The sequence below is a fragment of the Nerophis lumbriciformis genome, linkage group LG14 (assembly GCF_033978685.3).
Source record: "Nerophis lumbriciformis linkage group LG14, RoL_Nlum_v2.1, whole genome shotgun sequence".
NCBI classification, from domain to species: domain Eukaryota; kingdom Metazoa; phylum Chordata; class Actinopteri; order Syngnathiformes; family Syngnathidae; genus Nerophis; species Nerophis lumbriciformis.
Genome location: NC_084561.2, coordinates 26,647,380 through 26,669,903, shown reverse-complemented (window position 1 = coordinate 26,669,903; position 22,524 = coordinate 26,647,380). Strand labels below are relative to the sequence as shown.

General features: G+C 37.3%; 2 protein-coding genes across 12 annotated transcripts in view; one reads left to right on the top strand and one right to left on the bottom strand.

Annotated features, from left to right (window-relative positions):
* The window catches only part of usp1 (ubiquitin specific peptidase 1), a 198,289-nt gene that overhangs the window by 33,466 nt on the left and 142,299 nt on the right, over window positions 1-22,524 (top strand). For 4 of the 8 annotated variants that reach the window (XM_072914687.1, XM_061975713.2, XM_061975718.2 and 1 more), the window contains 2 exons: window positions 19,637-19,679; window positions 19,763-19,810. Coding sequence is in view for 6 of the 8 variants with exons in the window: in XM_061975718.2 (XP_061831702.2) it covers window position 19,810 (1 nt within the window). In the remaining 2 variants the exon portion in view is untranslated. Of the gene's footprint in view, window positions 1-19,636; window positions 19,811-22,524 lie in introns of all 8 variants that reach the window. The other 4 variants (XM_061975717.2, XM_072914684.1, XM_072914685.1 and 1 more) reach the window with 1 other exon arrangement.
* Window positions 1-22,524, bottom strand: part of kank4 (KN motif and ankyrin repeat domains 4) — a 180,399-nt gene that overhangs the window by 38,829 nt on the left and 119,046 nt on the right. Inside the window, exon 1 of one of the 4 annotated variants that reach the window (XM_061975701.2) lies at window positions 5,907-5,940. The exons of the other annotated variants lie outside the window; for them this stretch is intronic. The gene's annotated coding sequence lies outside the window, so the exon portion shown is untranslated. Of the gene's footprint in view, window positions 1-5,906; window positions 5,941-22,524 lie in introns of those variants that run through there. 4 annotated transcript variants of the gene reach the window in all.

The following is a 22,524-nucleotide window of genomic DNA, read 5'->3' as shown; positions in this document are numbered from 1 at the left end:
CTTGCAGAGAACAAGAAACATAGCCTGCTTGATTTTACAATGTATTTTAATATACAGTGAGCTTGGTGCTGCATAAAAGGGAAATATTATGGGAGGCAATTTAGCAAGAATAGTCATTACCTTTCCGGGTTTATGTAAAATGTCCTCATATGGAGACTAATGCTACTAATAAAACTTAGACAATTGTCCCTGCCCTGTATGAGAGCAGAAGATAAAATGCTGACCGCAATGCATTTTTCAAAGCATTAATGATGCATAATTTCAGTGGTTCAGTTACTGTTATGCAACATATAAGTGATGGAGGGATTTTTTTTTAACCCACTCCTCATTTCTCGCATACGTTGTTAAGTATGCTATAACATGTTTTTAAAGATACAGTAAGGAATTGTGAAAGTGGAATTAACCTTTACAAGCACAGGAAGAACATGCTAAGTTCACACAGAGAATCCTGAACAGAGATTCAAGCCTATAATCACATGGCTGTTAGACCGACGTGTTAACCGCATGTACGACTGTGTTGGTAATGCCGTGCTGTGCAAGGCCTTTACAAGGCAAGCACTGCACTGGCTGTAAAGTCATCAATCAATTTGACAGCTTGCTACCTGCAAGGGCTGAAACAGGTCTTATGACAAGTTCTATTTGGCTTTTGCCCCATCTTCACAGATCAACCTTAATAGGAAGAAGTGATGATCTGCAACACAATTGTTGTCTCTGTTAGAGATTAATATCTGACAGCCACTGCATAGGATGTCACACCATGTGACTGTTACTGTGGCAACCGTTCGTTAACCCGCTCGTCCTTCCTGTTCCAGGAGTAGGAAGAACACAGGCATTCCAGACTTCTCCTGGAACTTAATGGGACTGGAGCTCACTTGTCCTTAAGGCTTAATTAGCCAATTTGGTAGCTGAAAAAACGCTGATCATAATTGGAGGACAGAGAGTCAGAAGCAGACCCCCCATTGCAATTATATACTGGGGACACATGACAAATTTAATTAAAACATTACTGAGTGAGAGAAAGGTACATAATGAGAAGAAGGGGAGGAGAGATAAAAAGGTAAAAAAAAAAAAAAGGAAGGAGATATGAATTGGCGATTTAGTAGAATACGAATAGATCTAAGTACTCTGTAGAGAAAAAAGAACAGTTGTAACAAGAGAATAAATGAAGAACCTTTGCTGCTCCGAGGATTTTAAAAGTTGACTCACTTAATTAAAGTCCTCCTTAATGAGCGTCTAACAGCATCAGTAGATTCTTGTTTCATTTGGGCAGCATTGGAAGAACTTTAGATAAGCTCACCAAAAAAGGACTTGCCCTTATAACTAAAATCACAGTAAGAACATGATTGGACAAACATCCATATTATTTCGGTGTGAATGCAGCCAGTGTCACTACAACATTTTGATTAAAAGTTTATCAATATTTATTTGGAACTTAATTCCAACTTAATTGCAAGCCCCTGTATATATATGTGTGTGTGTGTGTGTGTGTGTGTGTGTGTGTGTGTGTGTGTGTGTGTGTGTGTGTGTGTGTGTGTGTGTGTGTGTGTGTGTGTGTGTTGGTATGTATGTATGTATGTATACAGTAGGGGTGTGGGAAAAAGTCTATTCGAATTCGAATCGCGATTCTCACGTTGTGCGATTCAGAATCGATTCTCATTTAAAAAAAATGTTTTAATTTTTTTTCATTAATCAATCCAACAAAACAATACACAGCAATACCATAACAATGCAATTCAATTCCAAAACCTAACCCGACCCAGCAACACTCAGAACTGCAATAAACAGAGCAATTGAGAGGAGACACAAACACGACACAGAACAAACCTAAAGTAGTGAAACAAAAATTAATATTATCAACAACAGTATCAATATTAGTTACAATTTCAACATAGCAGTGATTAAAAATCCCTCATTGACATTATCATTCGACATTTATTAAAAATAAAAAAAGAACAACACTTGCATCCCATCTCATAAGCTTGACAACACACTGTGTCCAATATTTTCACAAAGATAAAATAAGTCATATTTTTGGTTCATTTAATAGTTAAAACAAATGTACATTGTTGCAATCAGTTGGTAAAACATTGTCCTTTTCAATTATAAAAGCTTTTTACAAAATTCTACTACTCTGCTTGCATGTCAGCAGACTGGGATAGATCCTGCTGAAATCCTATGTATTGAATGAATAGAGAATAGTTTTGAATCGGGAAAAAAATCGTTTTTGAATCGAGAATAGTGTTGAATTGAAAAAAAAAAAAGATTTTGAATCGAATCGTGACCCCAAGAATCGATATTGAATCGAATCGTGGGACACCCAAAAATTCACAGCCCTAGTATACAGGGTTTCCCCGTATCTATCTGATCGTGATGCGGTACCACGGCTAATTTGAAGCCGCCACACCTTTTGGATTTTAAGTAAGTAATATATTGTATGAATGTATATATCGCCTATATTATTTAAGCACTATTGACTAGTAATGCGCAGAAAATGGGGCCACTGAAAAACTTTGATCAATCGTAAGCAAGACGCACGCAAGTGTTTGGAGCCTCGGCGATACGAGTAGGTGATGCCGCGCGGCCGCAACTTTGCTCTGGCGGCTGGTGGCTTGGGCGACGGGGCGGTGGCTTTCCAGCGGCGGGACGCGCACAGCTCTGATTTGCACTCTAGCCAGACCCACCCAGCCTTTAGAGCCAATCCCTGTCCTGAAGTTATGGATCTGACTTGCCAACTTCTCTTACCCGCGGCATTGTTTTAACATGTAATGCCAGATATACAGCAGTGGCGATTGCTAAGGACTGCAAGGGGAGTTCAGCTTCCCCTAAAATATAAAAAGGTGGTCAAATATGTTATTTTGTGGTTGCATTTCAATCATGCGTTAGGATGCGTTTAACTCTTGTTTAGAATCAGCTGCTTTGTCGACAGTTGCCGCAGCTTTTTTCATTGATGTGGTAGCGTCACAGTGCTGCAGCCAAACGAGACAATCATTGGATAAATACTCTAATTGTCCCACTCACAAAAGTTGAGCGGAAGAATAAGAATGTTTGAAAGGGGGTCGCCGGGCTTCCGCATGATGATTGGATGATCTGTCTGGGCTGAATCCCTTTTTTATTGATAGCAAAATGAGCGAATCCTCAATCTTGAATCATAAAACACTGCCAAAGGATTTTTTAAACTTCATTCCGTTGTTCCTTTTGATATGGACATATTTATAATTTTTTTAAGTGAAGTTTTCTTTGTATAAAATCTAGCATGTTTATATATTTTATCTGTTATTGGAGACCGTACTCATGTTTAAAGAGTAGCTGAAAAATAGCTTACCCTACTTGAAAGACCATCCTCTGCCACTGGTATACATCCTGTGTTACATTGTTTAATAATAACAGTTATTAAAAAAATACAGCAAAATATAACAAAAATGGTCATACTAATTACTAATAACACAGACTTATTTTTAATAATTTTAGTATGAAAAATATGTATATTAAATATATATATATATATATATATATGCATCAACAACAATTAAGCAAATTTATGATGATGTTGCATTGACCACGCCCCCTAGCCACGCCTCCACCGCCACATGGAGATTTCAAACTGGGGGGGGGGACTCTGATATGTATGTAGAGGTATTAGAGATGTCCGATAATATCGGACTGCCGATAAATGCTTTAAAAAGTAATATCGGAAATTATCGGTATCGGTTTCAAAAAGTAAAATGTATGACTTTTTAAAACGCCACTGTACGGAGTGGTACACGGATGTAGGGAGAAGTACAGAGCGCCAATAAACCTTAAAAGCACTGCCTTTGCGTGCCGACCTAATCACATAATACCTACGGCTTTTCACACACACAAGTGAATGCAAGCATACTTGGTCAACAGCCAAACTGGTCACACTGAGGGTGGCCGTATAAACAACTTTAACACTGTTACAAATATGCGCCACACTGTGAACCCACACCAAACAAAAATGACAAACACATTTCGGGAGAACATCCGCACCGTAACACAACATAAACACAACAGAACAAATACCCAGAGCCCCTTGCAGCACTAACTCTTCCGGGTCGCTACAATATACACCCCCCCCCCCCCCCCCGCTACCCCTTAGCCCCCCCCCCAACCCCGCCCACCTCAACCTCCGCATGTCCCAAATTCCAAGCTGCAGTTTTTAGGCATGTTAATAAAAATAATGCACTTTGTGACTTCAATAATAAATATGGCAGTGCCATGTTGGCATTTTTTTCCCCATAACTTGAGTTGATTCATTTTGGAAAACCTTGTTACATTGTTTAATGCATCCAGCGGGGCATCACAACAAAAGTAGGCATCATAATGTGTTAATTCCACGACTGTATATATCAGTATCGGTTGATATCGGAGTCTGTAATTAAGAGTTGGACAATATCGGAATATCGGATATCGGCAAAAAAGCCATTATCGGACATCTCTAAGATATATATATATATATATATATATATATATATATATATATATATATATATATATATATATATATATATACATATATAAATAAAAAGTGTATATATATATATATATATATAAATAAAAAGTGTATATATATATATATACTTTTTTTTAATAACGTGTGTGTGTATGACTTTATTCATACACGCACACATGTATATGTATATGTGTGTCTGTATATATATATACACATATATATATACATATATATATATATATATATATATATATATATATATATATATATATACACACATATATATATATATATATATATATATATATATATAAATATATACACACACACACATATATATATATATATATATATATATATATATATACATATATATATATATATATATATATATATACATATATATATATATATACATATATATATACATATATATATATATATACATATATATATATATATATATAAATATATACACACACACACACACATATATATATATATATATATATATATATATATATATATATATATATATATATATATACACAAAAATGTATACAAAAGGGGCACTTTTTGTTTTTACGGATTTTCTGCAAAAGTATTTGTCTCCCAAGTTTTGAACTGGTATGGTATGGTGTCATTCCTGGGCCGGATTCCCCCCGGCCACTTTAATAGCTCTGCTTTATAATGACAATAAAGGTTGTGATTCTGATATTAGATAGGTCCTTTGAACAAGTTTCAATGGCATATGCTAATTATTTTATTGGCATCATTAGCTTTTGTCTGGCAACAGCTGACCAGACCGTGATGTGGCTTGTGATATGTTGCTACGTTTGTTGAATAGCTAAAATTGGTTGAGAAGTTGCAGTTTATAAGATGGACACTGGACGATAAATGAAAATACAAAATCCCTTTTAGTACAGCGCATTATATTTGTTTTCCCAGTATGTCGACAACCTACAGTATGTGGTTGGTGCCCACCGTTTTTTCATTAAAAAATGCAGCTGTTCTAACAATACAACCTATTGTTTGAATTTGCTAGTGTCCTCTTCAGGCTGAGAGTTAGCGATGGTACAAAGCTGCCTACATTCTCATGTTAGGACAAGGATAAACAGAGATAACTAACTGGGCCCATGTTAGAACTGTGATAAAGTATAAAAACAGTATTATTTTTGCTGGCTTTGCTTTGCAATTTGAGCCATTTGTGCACTGATGAGCTCATGTTTGCTCGTGCAGCTCTACAGCGTGTGAACAAGATATCATAATGCAGTCATGCATGCATGTTTTCTTAATTAGATAAGAGAACCCCGCTGAAAATGACAGAGGGGCAAAGTTAACAGTAAAGCTAGTCTGCATGTACAAGATATGAATGTGTACAGATGCCACTCCTGAGCTTACCCCTGTTTTTGCTTTCTCTCGTCTAACCGCCTACCTCCTGTCTGCTGCCTGCACTCGCCAATTCCATTTCCTGTTGCTCTGTCATCTGTCGAGCCTGCACTATGTCACCATATGAGGCTAATTCGATGTCTTGTACAGAGGCGACCATTATAACTAATGATTTTCTTACTTCCTGGTGGACTGGCCCAGGCAAAATTTATGTTTGATGTGTGCCTGATGGGGGTTGTATTGCTCTGTATTAACTACTGCCGGTGCCCGTTTTTTCAATGATTTAGTAGTTTACTCTTCAAAATAGACTCCAAATAATTATGCTGATGACATTTAATGACACCCTGTTGTCAGTAGGAGCTTATTAACTGCACTCTCATTACACCTCTTTTCCTTCGATCCTCACGGCTGACATGCCCTCTGTACTGGTGTTGAAAGAACGTGGCATATGTCCAAGAGCACTTGTATACCGAGACAACACGCACAAAGACACAAGCATCAACACTATCAAGCAAAGTGTTTGCCATACAATATTTGGAACTGACTTTGTTTTCATGTCAGTTGCCAAATTAAATGGACATACTTCATGGAGTGAGGACCACTGCACAATTTGTAGCAGGAAATTTTCCCTTTTCAATGATAATAGTGAAAATTAGCTATTGTATTGATTAGTAGTAATAGTGTAGAACTGGTATAGAGGTATTAGTTTAAAGGGTACCGTGATTAGATTTGCCTTTTTTGGTTTATACATGTTACAATGTTGCCTACTCATGTTTTATAATGGCAAAGAATCAAATTATAAGGTTCATGCTTTTTGGCATAAGCTTGCACGCATGTTTGGAAGCCTCTTTTTGCAGGGTTTTGCAGTCTGGCCGCATCTTGAGGTCAGGCTGAGGTAGACGTACTTAACATAAAGGATTGAAGTGACAAACTTGCCATCCAAAATATACCCCGTTTGTTGACAGGAAAATATAACAGCCATCTAAGCACATTCAATCTCTTTACTAAGCAGAGGTAACACAATCCGGTGAAAAGATTCAAAAGAGCTGGTTTCAAAGCCGACAAAGTGCGCTGCTAACAGCTAAAGCTAAAAAAACAGCTATGTTGAAACCCTCGATGACGTCATACGTCATTAGGTAACAGGCCCCGCCTTTTAAAGGCACATACTCCGCACACTGTGTTCTTATATTAAACATCTTTCAAATGCATATGCCAGATATATAAAGTTTTTTTTTTTTTTAGAGTAACGACTTAATTACTTTCCCCAGTATCTAATTACATTCATTAAAGAGTAATCATGTTAGTAATTCACTTACTTTTTTAGTAAAGTAACAAGTAACTATAATTAATTACTTTTTAAATGTAATTTTCAGAGCACTGGTTATAGCACGGCCAAACATTTTACAAAATAAACTACTTAGTTGCCTACGTATTATTCTGCAGAAGTCAGTACGCAAAGAAATCTAAGTTTGATGACTCTCTCGCTGCTTTTTTTCATTGAGTACAACTGCAAAATAACCCACCTTGGGGCTAAAGAAAGTTTTGAGTACCAGCAATTTGGTAAAGAAGGTGAAACACAATAAAATGTAAAAAAGTACTCGTAGTAAAGTACATAGGTGGCGTTCGTCAGGCTCGCTCCTCTCCTTTCATTGCCCTCTTCGCCAACAAGAGCCTTCTATGAAAGTTAAAATAATGTTTTAATGTTCATCATTGATATGTATTTCACATCGTTTTCTACATATAAAACTATAATTATTCTCTCCGTAAGAATATTTTGGTTGTCTGGATTGGTAATTTCAATTTACCGGTACATTATTTCTTATGGGAAAATTGCCTTTTGTTGAGTTGATTATATATTTTTTTACTATTACATTGCATTATTCCCATTTGAAACAAACACTGTTATCTTTTACAAAACATGTAGTTAGATTTTACTGCAAACAACAAAGAAGGTGGTTATTGGTTGGGCTTGAACCACCTGCATTGTATCTGGAGTTTTTACCCTGCAAGTCACAAACTGCTTGGTTTGATTGGTAACTCTTTGTAAGAAGGTATGGTAAAAAAAATCAGCCCTATTTACATTCAAACAAGAATATTTTCTTCCAACACGAGCAACATTGTGCATGTGTGAGCAAACTTGTGATAGCTAACGTGTCTACTCCTAATTAAAGCTCATGCCTATTGTGTTATACAGCATGCCACTAAAGTACTTGAAGAACAGCCTTTATTTTGACAGGTAAACATTATTCATTCCTCAATTAACTTTGTAACGCGCTGCCAATCTAGCAGCATTTAATTAACACAACCTATAATTTACCCAGTAGCAGTCTTTAATGGGTGACTGACTTGTTATGGTAACGCTGTGGTACGTGCAATGTTATTACCTTTTGTCAGCGTGTATGCTTTGTCTGAAATGTTAAATTTTATTGCTACACACAAGCTATTCGAGCTTTGTCTTGGTCAATCAAGTTCCAGTGCAAAATGTACTGTATATCAATTGGAAGTCTATTACATCCCTCATAGAACACCAGTGCACATATTTTTTCCACTTGTTCTCATACACTCTTGTTTAATATACTTCACCTCCCTCTGTCAAATTCTTTCTACTTCAACTTCTTATAATAGACATCTTTAATCAGTATTATGTAGTACAAATCCTGTACGAGAGTTCCACGCTACACAACAGCTGGCCTGCTCAATCTCACTGAGACAACAAGAAACCAAATTCTGTTGATGGGCTTCATTATGCAGCAGCCAAATAATCCACAGGGCCTTTAATTAGTTAGTGGCTTTTGTCCAATTTTTTGAGTTGGAACTATGGGTGTCCCAATTCGATATTGATATTCGAAACCAGTACCTTTATAAGCAAAAAAAAAAAATGTGTCGGATGATATCGGCTTTCACCTAAAATTTTCAAAATAAGCTTCTGTACAAGCAGTCCTGCTGCGTGTTTACTTGTGCAAACAGCTCAATGTCCTCCAATAAACACACAAGTGCGGTATTTTCTTGTATTTTAATGAAGTCATTTACAAAAAGTAAACACGGTGGTAGTACAGCGGTTCTCAAACTTTTTTCACCAAGTACCACCTCAGAAAACACTTAGCTCACCACTATAATGACCAACATTAAAATAGAGTAGCACAATAGTTTTATTTAACAATTATATTTAATATTTTTGGCCTCTGTAACATTACACACAGTGTTAACAGTGTGTTTGAATATAGGAAAATAAAACACTGTACCTAAATAATGAATCAAATCTATGACGTACCACTAGATAGAGCCCGTATACCACTAGTGGTACACGTACCACAGTTTGAGAATTACTGTGGTAGTCTATAGGCTGCTATGAGATAGCAGCTACACAACAGCTCAGCACAAAATAGCACACAAGCTAGACAAACTGTATGTAATGACTATAATTGAACAATATTTCAGTCTAGAACATGACATTTGTCAATATAAAATGTTTGAAATAATTATCATCGCATATTACTTGCAGATACAAAGTCTCCAAGGCAGAAGCGTATTAGAAAGTGTCCAGTAACAAATGTGTCTACATCATGTGCTTAAGTTAATGAATGATTGTGACCATTAAAATAGGGATGGGTACCATTCACATTTGAAGCTATATCATACCAATTCCCGGTACCTGGGAATCAATACCGGTACCTGGGAATTGATATCGGTACTCCATTGTACACATTTTCGGTACTTTTGTGTGTGTGTTAATACATGCTAATTGTTTGATAATAACATGTTATTTTTCAATGTAACATCTAAAAATAAGCTATTATGATAAATGTGCTGTCCAGTAGTTATAACTTGTTTTTCAATTCCAATTGACTCTCATTTGCAATGCAGTTGAACTTCCGAGACAGGACTGTGTAGGCTATCTATGATATGTTGTCTAACGAGGAAGTCGTTTTTTCCATTAAGCTGAATGTGTTATGGTGCGCTCTACAATGTGTTTATACTATAAGTACTGTGCTTATTATACACCAGTTGTTTGATTGTAACATTCATATTAGTTGTAGTTTTCATTAACACAATTGGTTGTGTTGAAATCGCTATGTAAAACCACTAATGCTAATAGTAACCTGTCTATGTCATATTCAGTATAAATTACTTTTAGCATCAAGCCAGCGCATTTTGAAAAAGTGGAGCCTTACTTTATATTTGAGTGTTTTCTACCAAGAATACTTGCTTTTTTGGTGTTGAACGTTGAATTACTTAGAGGGAGTTTGTCTGAGTCCGCCGCCAGTGCTGCTTGAGTGATTGTTTCCCTGAGCCTGTGTTTAGTCTGCAATCAGATGCGACAAGCTGCAACCAGACGTGACAAGTCTGCAAACGTACGTGACGTCACATGCAACAATGGTATCGAAATATGGCACTGTTTGATTTGTCATAAATCGCTACCCAGTAGTACCAACGGAGTTCGGTCTGTACTTATAAAAATAACGAATTCGGTACCCAACCCTACTACTAAATGTCACCAAAAACCAATTAACACTCCATTTCAAATTCATAAATCTGTCATAAGGTTAGTGTTTTTCAAAACTACCATTGTTATCTTGGTCATTTTACTTGATCAATAAAATAGTAATACAAGTTTGTACTATGATTTGTGCTAATATTGTATAGCAGGGGTGTCAAACTCGTTTTCAATAAGGAACACTTTTCAGAGGACCAAGGAAATATTAATATTTATCAATGTTAATGTATAATCACCTCATGATATTATTACAAAATTGCCGATGTGTTTGATTATATTTTTTTTACGCACAAATTGGTAGATAACTTGCTTTGAAATCATGAGTCAAAGTAATAATTTTTATTTCAACAAACAAATATGTTAATATAATGTTTGTTGCATGATCAGATAATATTAAAAGTTAAACATTTAATCACATGCAGTACATGCAAAAAAAATTTGGGCAAAATTGAAAGAACGAATACTTTTAGTAAGAAAGATAAACCGTTGATCGCTCCCCAGGGCCTTGAGTTTGATACCTGTGTTGTATGGTATTAATATCAGTATCAGCCAATACTCTAAACTCCAATATCGGTAATGAATTACAAGTGGAAAAAGTTGTATTGGACATCCATAGTTGGAACCTCAGAAAATGTTTAAACAATGTGTTAATAATGTGTTAACAGTGTGAAAATAACACACTATTAAAAACAATGCTAAAACACTGAAATAAAATACTGTAAATGTGTCTTTCTATTGTTCAAACTAAAGTTTCCTACATAACAATTTACATAGGATGTAAGTCTTTGCGGAATTAAAGGGTTTCATTTTTTGTTCTACATGAGGAAAAATATATGAGAGTGGAGGGAGACCTCTGACTTGAGAAAAGATGTGATAGGGTGGCTGAGCAAAATGTGACTGGAATGCTGAGACGCATAATGACGCAAAAAAGCTTATTGTCGCAATATTCTTGATTCCTTGATCTCCTGAATATCAGAGAAACCATCACTTCAAGTCACAATCGTATTTGAAAAGCTGGCATATCGCTGCAAAATTTAATTTCCAAGAGAAAAAACGAGGATTATGCTTGACATTCGGTCAGACGATTCATTAAAACAGCAACAATTCACGCCCCATGTAAACAAACACTTTTATTACCTCTGCATTTAATCAGCTTAAGTAATTGCTGTCCTATGGAGAGAAAGATGAGGCTGACATTTCAGCCCGGTTTGAGCGATGAGCATTGAAAATACATATTTCATTGTCTTTGCAGTTGTGGCCTGGGAGTAAACAAATGCACCGGAGCTGGGTTTTTTTTTTTTCCAGCAGAGTTATCCAACCTTCTTTGTCCGTTCTGAATTTCAAATATAGCTGAATACACACCGCAGGGCTTTATCACAGACACAATAAATCCCACTGCTGCCTGAAGGATGCAGGAATGTCCACAAGTGTTCCTGTGTGCCATAAACACTACCTAGTTAAACTAACTCCTGAGATGTAACACATTGAATCACTTGTATTATCACGCCACAATCTGATTGGACCTTGTTTGTAATGCTGCTTCTGACGACTACTTTTGTAATGACTAATATTTCCATTAATTGAGAAATAAAACCTTAGTATGTTATTTTCTTTGTGCTGCCCAACAATTAATTGTGCTGAAAGGCACTGCCAGACTAAGTAGCTTGTGCAACATCCAAAAGTAAGGATATGCGATATGACCTAAAATCCATTTTGCGATATATTGCAGCCTCTATGTATGTATGTATTTTTCGCATAGATATTATAATAAAACCATTTCAAGACAGGTTACAAAAGTTGTTCCTTATAATGCATACGTACACGATGGGGATGAGTTGATTGATCGGGCTCCGATCAACATCAGGCGTGTTTTGTGATTTTCGCCATTGCAGACTAATGCCTTTTTATATCGATCACAAACGTTGATTCCCTACAAGAGGCTAGCAGCTAATTGTGTGTCACCATATACAGTGTGAACCCGCTCCACTAAGATAATAATAATCACTTCCATTACAGCAAATAAACTGCAGTTCTTAGTATCTTAAGTGTCATTATCGAGTGTTATTATCATTGGAGGTATAGGCTAAACATGTTACACACCAAGAGCAAGCCAGGAGCAAGCATACTGATAGCTAAGCTATCTTTAACAACAGAAACAAATAAGTGCTTAGAAAAGTTTAACAACCTAGACCACATTACAGCAGAAAGTAGACATATATTAAAATGAATTGAACAAGTAGATTAATAAGAGAGAGGATAATTTAGTAACAACTGCTAGTGTCAATGCATACCTTAACTGTTTTCCAAATGGTGCCTTAACACGGTCGTAAAACGGCAAATCAAATAAAACAGAAGTCATCGTCATGGACTATTCACAGCCGTTGTTGATGCACCTTTGATAACAATTACAGCCTCAAGTCTTTTTGAATATGATGCCACAAGCTTGGCACACCTGTCTTTGGGCAGTTTTGCCCATTCCTCTTTGCAGCACCTCTTAAGCTCCATCAGGTTGAATGGGAAGCGTCGGTGCGCAGTCATTTTCAGATCTCTCCAGAGATGCTCAATCGGATTCAAGCCGACTCTGGCTGGGCCACTGAAGAACATTTACAGAGTTGTCCTGAAGCCATTACTTTGCTATGTTGGCTGTCTGCTTTGGGTCATTGTCATGCTAAAAGATGAAACGTCGCCCCAATCTGATTTCTAGAGAACTCTGGAGCAAGTTTTCATCCAGGACTTCTCCGTACATTGCTGCATTCATCTTTCCCTGGATTTTGACTCATCTACCAGTTCCTGCTGCTGAAAAACATCCCCACAGCATGATGCTGCCACCACCATGCTTCAATGTCAGGATGGTATTTGCCTACTGTGCCCAGTTTCCTCCAAACATGACACCTGGCATTTACACCAAAGAGAGAATCTTTATCTCTTCAGACCAGAGAATTTTGTTTCCTTTGGTCTGAGAGTCTTTCAGGTACACTTTAGCAAATGTTTACGAAGTAATGGCTTCCGTCTGGCCACTATACCATACATGCCTGATTGGTGGATTGCTGCAGAGATGGCCGTCCTTCTGTAAGGTGCTCCTCTCTCCACAGAGGAATGCTGTAGCTCTGACAGAGTGACCATCGGGTTCTTGGTCACCTCCCAGACTAGGGCCCTTCTCCCCCGATTGCTCGGTTTAGACGGCCGGCCCTCTAGGAAGAGTCCTGGTGGTTCCAAACTTCCTCCGTTTACGGATGATGGAGGCCACTGTGCTGATTGGGACCTTCAAGGCAGCAAATCATTTTCTGTGCCCTTCCCCAGATTTGTGCCTCGAGACAATTCTGTCTCAGAGGTCTGCACACAATTCCTTCGACTTCATTCTTGGTTTGTGCTTTGCCATGCACTGTCAAGTGTATGGACATTTATATATAGACAGGTGTGTGCCTTTCTAAATAATGTCCAACCAACTGAATTTACCACAGATGGACTCCAATTATGCTGTAGGAAAATTCCAAGAATGATCAGTTGATACAGAGCTCATCCGAAATAGAGCTCACCAAGCTTTTGAGTATTATGTACATGCAATTTTTTTTGTTTTTTAATTTGATAAAATAGGGCTTCACGGTGGCAGAGGGGTTAGTGCATCTGCCTCACAATACGAAGGTCCTGAGTAGTCTTGGGTTCAATCCCGGGCTCGGGATCTTTCTGTGTGGAGTTTGCATGTCCTCCCCGTGACTGCGTGGGTTCCCTCCGGGTACTCCGGCTTCCTCCCACCTCCAAAGACATGCACCTGGGGATAAGTTGATTGGCAACACTAAATTGGCCCTAGTGCGTGGATGTGAGTGTGAATGTTGTCTGTCTATCTGCGTTGGCCCTGCGATGAGGTGGCGACTTGTCCAGGGTGTACCCCGCCTTCCGCCCGATTGTAGCTGAGATAGGCTCCAGCGCCCCCCGCGACCCCAAAAGGGAATAAGCGGTAGAAAATGGATGGATGGAATTTGATAAAATTTGCAAACATTTCTAAAAACAAATGTTTCACATTGTCATTATAGGATATGGTGTGTAGAATTTTGAGGACAAAAATGAATTTATTTCATTTTGAAATAAGGCTGTAACATAACAAAACGTGAAAAAGTGAAGCACTGTGAATACTTTCAAGATGCACTGCACATCTAATAACACAGTACTGTACATCAAATTGTTTGAGGCACTGTATTTGAGGATTTCATTAGCTGTAAGCTATAGAAATGATTAAGGAATCAAGAAATTAATTATTGACATACTTCACACACACACTGTAGTGAGTCTGTAAAATATGTGGGATTCACTTTTTGACTTGGTATTAATATCCATATTCTCTCAGACTAATCAGTCTATGTCATGATATCTCATTTCCTCCAAAGAATGTGAGCATCTTCCTTTTCTGCGCTCCTATTGAGCTATTCAGCACGAGGGCCTGCTTTTATTAGCAATAAAGGAAGTAACCCGCCATCCATTATTAAGTGGAGCACAGAGCCAGCCTCTTAGCTGGACCTCTAGTGCCATCGAGGCTTCTTCTCCTCCTTGGAGCTCCATGAACATAGTGAAGTAAGTACTATTGCTTATTAGTATGCAAAGCCACTCACGAGCCATGCCTGAAAATTAGAAGATATGTTGGTACCTAATTTAGGATGTGAAAAACAATAATATCATAAGCATTGATGCGTTGTCAGAATCTTGCACGATGTGATAAACTGATTTGAAAAATATGTCACTAATGTAATTCGACATTGCATCTTGACGCATTGTTTCAAGTGACATCATTACTAAAAATAAATACTTAAAGCCTGATTTACTAAGATCCAAATATATCGTGCTAAACACCATGTGCAATCTATAAAATTGCATGTACTATTACTGGGCATGTTGCGTGTGGTTTACTTAGACTGCATGTGCAATTGTAAAGTGGCCTTATTTAAATGAGGATTTTGCGTGTACCATACGGTGCATCACCATGGAGACTCTCATTAACTGCACACTTATCTTATATTGCTCCTACCTGTGGCCTTTTGCTATGTTTTCAAACAAGCAGGAAACATAAACCACTTTTTATGGGAATTTTAGAATCAGTCATACAGTGCATCTTTGACACCACTTTTTTTTTTTTTCTCTTTTTTTTTTTTACCACTAAAGGGCTGCGCTGCTGTGCTTAAGACACAAAAAATGTTTATCATATAGGATATACAGTATGTTAGTAATATGGTTAATTTGTGTCTTTTTTTACACTGAATTTATGCAACTGAATTTTTTGCATTTGAATGTTATGAGCAAATGTTTTTTTTACATAATTTTAGGGTAATTACATTGAAAACAAAATGTTAGCAAAATGCATGTTGAAAAATTCAGTGTAAAAAAAATTCAGTGTAAAAAAATTCAGTGTAAAAAAATCAGTGTATTAAAAATTCAGTGTATAAAAATTCAGTGTATAAAAATTCAAGGCTGAAAAATTCAGTGTCTAAATATTTGCTGCTTCCAAAAGCAAGACTCACTTCCGGTAAATGAAGACTGAATCAATCGATCCTGTCTCAGAACCAGCCAATGAAGTGTCAAGTTTATAGTCACGTGACACGAGTTTTGCAAAACAGCAGAAAAAAGGCAGTTAAAGGCCTACTGAAACCCACTACTACCGACCACGCAGTCTGATAGTTTATATATCAATGATGAAATCTTAACATTGCAACACATGCCAATACGGCCGGGTTAGCTTACTAAAGTGCAATTTTAAATTTTGCGCGACATATCCTGCTGAAAACGTCTCGGTATGATGACGCCTGCGCGTGACGTCACGAATTGTAGAGGACATTTTGGGACAGCATGGTGGCCAGCTATTAAGTCGTCTGTTTTCAACGCAAAATTCCACAGTATTCTGGACATCTGTGTTGGTGAATCTTTTGCAATTTGTTCAATGAACAATGGAGACTGCAAAGAAGAAAACTGTAGGTGGGAAGCGGTGTATTGCGGCAGGTGTTGTGTCGGATAATGCACCCCCGCCGTAGAATGCACCCCCTGACTGTTGTGCCGGATAACACAGCCGGTGTTTCATTGTTTACATTCCCGAAAGATGACAGTCAAGCTTTACCATTGGCCTGTGGAGAACTGGGACAACAGAGACTCTTACCAGGAGGACTTTGAGTTGGATGCGCAGACGCGGTACCGTGAGTACGCATGCAGCTGCGGCTTCCAAACATTTGATCGCTTGCCCGTACGTGCGTGCCGCTATGTGCATGTCACGTACGTAACTTTGGGGAAATATATGTGCTGTATGAACTTTGGGGAGGTGAACGGTACTTTGGGCTGTGGGATTGAGTGTGTTGTGCAGGTGTTTGAGTTGTATTGGCGGGTTATATGGACGGGAGGGAGGAGGTGTTTGTTATGCGGGATTAATTTGTGGCATATTAAATATAAGCCTGGTTGTGTTGTGGCTAATAGAGTATATATATGTCTTGTGTTTATTTACTGTTTTAGTCATTCCCAGCTGAATATCAGGTCCCACCCGCCTCTCACAGCATCTTCCCTATCTGAATCGCTCCCACTGCCCTCTAGTCCTTCACTCTCACTTTCCTCATCCACGAATCTTTCATCCTCGCTCAAATTAATGGGGAAATTGTTGCTTTCTCGGTCCGAATCGCTCTCGCTGCTGGTGGCCATGATTGTAAACAAAGTGCAGAAGTGAGGAGCTCCACAACCTGTGACGTCACGCGCATATCGTCTGCTACTTCCGGTACAGGCAAGGCTTTTTTATCAGCGACCAAAAGTTGCGAACTTTATTGTCGATGTTCTCTACTAAATCCTTTCAGCAAAAATATGGCAATATCGCGAAATGATCAAGTATGACACATAGAATGGACCTGCTATCCCCGTTTAAATAAGAAAATTGCATTTCAGTAGGCCTTTAACTTGACTACCTGGGCATAATACAACATAATTAACATTTCGATGCGGCTGGCTGGATTTTTTCAAATTAACTAAATTATTTCAATGGTTAGAATCTGCACTTTTGAGTGACATACAAAGCTCTGTTTCATGCAGACCGGCACGAACAGAGTGGGCCACAGTGGGCGGGGCTTGTTTACGAAGCAGTGAGTGTCAGACAGAGGCAGATTTTTACAAAAAAGTTCTGCAGAACAGTCATATTTTTACAAATATATGGATGTTTTTTACCCTTTGCGTTTATGTTTTGCCGTGTTTGTTGCATATTTGTTTTTCTTGCTCGATTTATAAAATATTCTAACCTTTGGAATTTCTATAGTTTGAAAATATCCAGCCAACCGCAATAAAATGTTAATTATGTTGTATTATCCCCAGGTAGCCTTTTTTATGCTGTTTTGCAAGACCCGTGTCACGTGACTATAAACTTGACACCTCATTGGCTGAGTCTGAGACAGGATCGATTGCTTCAGTCTTAATTTAAGTGAGTCTAGCTTTTTGAAGCTGTAAATTTTTCAACATAAATATTTCTAGCACTGAATTTTTATACACAATTTTATTACGCTGAATTTTTATACACCGAATTTTAAAAGATGGAATACTTTAACACACGCATTTTGCTAACAAATTTGTTTTCAATGAAATTGTCAGCATAAAAGTTCACAAAATTCAGACTCAAAAAATTCAGTTACATAAATTCATTGTCAAAAAAGGTTTTCTAATAAAGACACAAATTAACCTCCATATACATATTTTATGTGAAAAAACAAACGTAAGGCTATGTTCACACTGCAGGGTCGGGTGTCCAATTCAGATTTCTATTGTCAAATCGGATCATTTTAGTGGATGTTCACATTACAAAATAAATGTGATTTCTAATGTGAATGCAATCTGACCTGCATGCGAACATGACGTCGCACGCAATGTGGTGTTTAAGGAAGAAAACATTGCTTCCACTCTAGTCGTTCTCAGTACTGGCGCATTTGTGGCAATTTCAAGGATTTTGTGCAATCAAATTCAATTTATTGCAAGTTGCAATAAATTGAATTTGGAGACCCGAGGGTGTAACATATGCCGAGAAAAAGATGGCTATGCTGATAGCTGCAAGCAACATCCCGAAATAGTTGAATTTCAGTGAATTCTAGCTATAAATATACCCCCCCCCCCCCTCCACCCCCAACAACCAATTTATTGCGTGTAGAAGATTAAGAAGGAAGAGGACCAGTATTTTGGCTCTTGCAGTTTTATGGGGTATTTTGCTTTGATGGCTGCTAAAAGGGCGTGTCTGTGGACGAGCAGTCAGAGACAGGAGGCATGGTGGAACTTTTACATGAGTTCCTAAAACATTTTATTTTCACCTCTTTTCTGCTCTGTTGTCAACTATTTATTTTGTAACCGTCTATTTTAGCGAATATTTATGACACCGCTTTTTAATGATGTTTTGGTCGGATGAATGCAATGAATGTGCGTACTAAATAATATATTTGCATTTTCTCCTTCCAGCATTGTGGTCGTTTTGATGATCAGCATATAGTCTACATATTAATGAAGACAGAGATGCAGAATGGATTGCACGCATTATTCTATTTACTTACGAGACGCAATCCACTTGGTAGATCAGCTATGCCTATATTCTATCAAGTTTGCACGTGTAAATCTAACCTTAGTGTGTAACTGACAATAAATACAAACATTTCTGTCCAATAATTTCATTTTGGATTGTTTCACCCATTCTGGATTTAAAGAATGCAGGCACTTTGGACAAGACAAATATAGTGTGCTGCTATAAAATATATACGTGCAGAAAAAAACGAGGTATACATGGTACTGTCGTTGTCTAAATCTGTTCCTGCTCCTTAAAGGGGAACTGCACTTTTTTTTTCAGAATTTTGCCTGTCGTTCACAAGCATTATGAGAGACAAGAACACACGTCTTTTTTTGGGGGGGGGGGGGATTTAAAAGATGATAAAAAAACCGCTTGGGAGTCACCGTTGTAGCCTTTAAAGCCCTCTAGAACAACTTCAAAACCCTCCAATAACGTTTTGTATACACACTGCAAATATATATATATATATATAATGTAGTAACAGACACGTTCATAACAATATGTAATATGTACAATATTTATCGTATTTTGATTTTATTTCCGTTTCTATAGCATCACACGTCTGACTTTTGGCAATAACCCCGTCCGGATAAAAACACGCAAGTGTGTTCTAATCATGGCAGACTTGGTAACAGACAACGAAGATAACTATTTTTGGACAAATGAAGATTGACAACCTTATCTTTTTGAATCTGAATTTATGGACTACTGCTTCTCCTGCTTCTTCTAGAAGGAAGAGTGAGACGTTGGAGCAGACGGAAGCCGAGAGAGAGGTGAAAGTGAATCAAAGCTGCAAAATATGGAACTTGGAGCCAAGCTATTTAGACAGAAATGGAGTATGTGCTTAATTCACCAGGAAAAAACGTCCTCGGCCAGCTGGACCAAAGAGACAACTGTCCATCAAGTGAGTCACTTTATATTGATCATGGTACACGCAACACGCCATGCTTGTTATTACAACTACAGTACATATGCTTTATGGCTAGCTGTGTACAAACAAAACCTGAAATGTGGGCTAATATTTTTCAGTCAGTACAGATTGGTGTCTTATCGCATTGTGTTGTGCATTACAAACTCAAACGCGTTTTGTGCTGACGTAGAAGCTCGCTTATCTCTTGCCGTAGTCAGCTTCTAGGGCTAATACCGTAGCACGCCGGTGTGTTAGTACGCTAGAAAATGAGTTCCTCAGTGTTGGCTCTTACAATACCAAATGTCGCTACAGTTTGGTTATTATACAGGTTACGGATTGTAAATTAAGTATTGTTGACGGTTTTTGAATGCATTTTTAAAGTGATTTAGAGGTAGAATTGATCGCTCCCATTAGCTGCATTGCTAGCCACCAAGAACAAGCCGATTTGTATATGTTAGAAAGCAAAACAACTAGAGATGTCCGATAATGGCTTTTTTGCCGATATCCGATATTCCGATATTGTCCAACTCTTAATTACCGATTCCGATATCAACCGATACCGATATATACAGTTGTGGAATTAACACATTATTATGCCTAATTTTGTTGTGATGCCCCGCTGGATGCATTAAACAATGTAAGAAGGTTTTCCAAAATAAATCAACTCAAGTTATGGGAAAAAAATGCCAACATGGCACTGCCATATTTATTATTGAAGTCACAAAGTGCATTATTTTTTTGTGGTTGGTTTTTCTTTTTTAACAGCCTTAAGTGAATCGCCCCTTTAATCGTCAAGCTGAGAAAAACAGCACAGTACACTCCCACCCCTTTCACAACAGGGCAAACAAAATAAAGGTTTCAAAACAGTACTTTGCACAGGCATTATGTAATCAAAGCGCTTATTGATACATTTACAAAATTATTATGTTTTGACCTAAAATACTGGTCACAATTGCCCAAATATCACCAATACATGTGAGGATTTTTTCATTTAGTTAACAAACATTGTATTAAATTGTATTTGACCTAAAAAGCACATGGTGGTAAAATAAGTGTAAAAGTAAAAAAAACCTGAATTAAAAACAATTAAAATGGAAAAACTGAATGATATTGTTTTTCATATTGCTATTGTGTTTAAATGTATTGATAGTGCTATTATTATTTAACTGTTTTTGGTTTATCCATTACTAATTTATATCCAGTTGTTGTTTTATTACTATATTTAAAGTTGAGTTTTGGTGGTACAATAAATACTCATGTTTTCAAATTAATGAATAATCATGTAAAGTTAAAGTTAAAGTACCAATGATTGTCACACACACATTAAGTGTGGTGAAATTGGTCCTCTGCATTTGACCCATCCCCTTGATCACCCCCTGGGAGGTGAGGGGAGCAGTGAGCAGCAGCAGTGCCGCGCCCGGGAATCATTTTTTGGTGATTTAACCCCCAATTCCAACCCTTGATGCTGAGTGCCATGCAGGGAGGTAATGGGTCCCATTTTTATAGTCTTTGGTATGACTCGGCCGGGGTTTGAACTCACAACCTACCGATCTCAGGGTGGACACTCTAACCACTAGGCCACTGAGTAGTAATTAATCGTGATTAAAATATCAATCAAAAATAATCATAATTATTACTGTGGCCTTAATAGATCGGCCCTAGTTCAGTGTCACAGTCATGGAAAAACCCAAACACAGTGCTCTGTAAACTGTGCAGATTAGAAATTGCTTTTCACAGCAGCACTGCTGCAAAGCACAAGCTTTTAAAAAGGCATCAAGGGTGATTCTCCAGGGAACGACCGAACAACATGCATTATGCATGCAAGTTTCTATACACAAAATTGTTGGTTTATTTTTAGGGAATTCATTCGTAAAATGTGTTGTACTACTCCACTATACTGCAAAAAAGAGCTGACAAAATATACAAACTGTAATATAAAACTCTAGATTCTAGGAAAAAATACTAAAAACTATTGAGATTATCTGTCCATGCAGCTAGTTAGTTTTACTTGATAAGACATCCTTAATTAAGATTTGTATATCTAGAAATGAGCAGGACTTTTAAGATAAAATAAGTATTTTATTCTGAAAATAAGCATTATTGAACTTGCAATTCCTAAATCAAGCATCTTCTGGATGTTGCGGAATCTTTAAACAATATTTTCTATGCGGGGAAAACCAAAATATCTTATTTGAATAGTTATGTTCTCAATGTTAAAATTTTTGAACTAGAACAAACAAAATACAATTATTCATGCTAAAATTATGTTTATGATCAATGTCAATGACTAAAAATAAGTAAGTTGCTTTTAAAACTAGGGACATTTTCATAAATACAATTTTAAGTCTTGGCAAGTGGCAAATAATTTGCAGTGCACATAATGTAGACATATAATATGCAGTATACAGTAGATTCCTTTAATGCCATGCAAAATGACTCAGATAGATTTGTCTCACTACCAGGAGTCTATCAAAACACATGTATTCATACTGTATTCGGCTCACAACGGTACCAAGCTGTACTGAATAAAAATTTCCATACCGATATCCCACCTGGTACACATTTCAAGTGAGAGACAGGACGTGTACATTCAGAATTGTGATGCACCACTTCTAGTCATGGACTACATTTTCGACTATGCTGTATTTTTTATGTGACAATTTTATGCAAGTGCATTTTCTAGCTTCATTTAAAAAATAATTAAACAC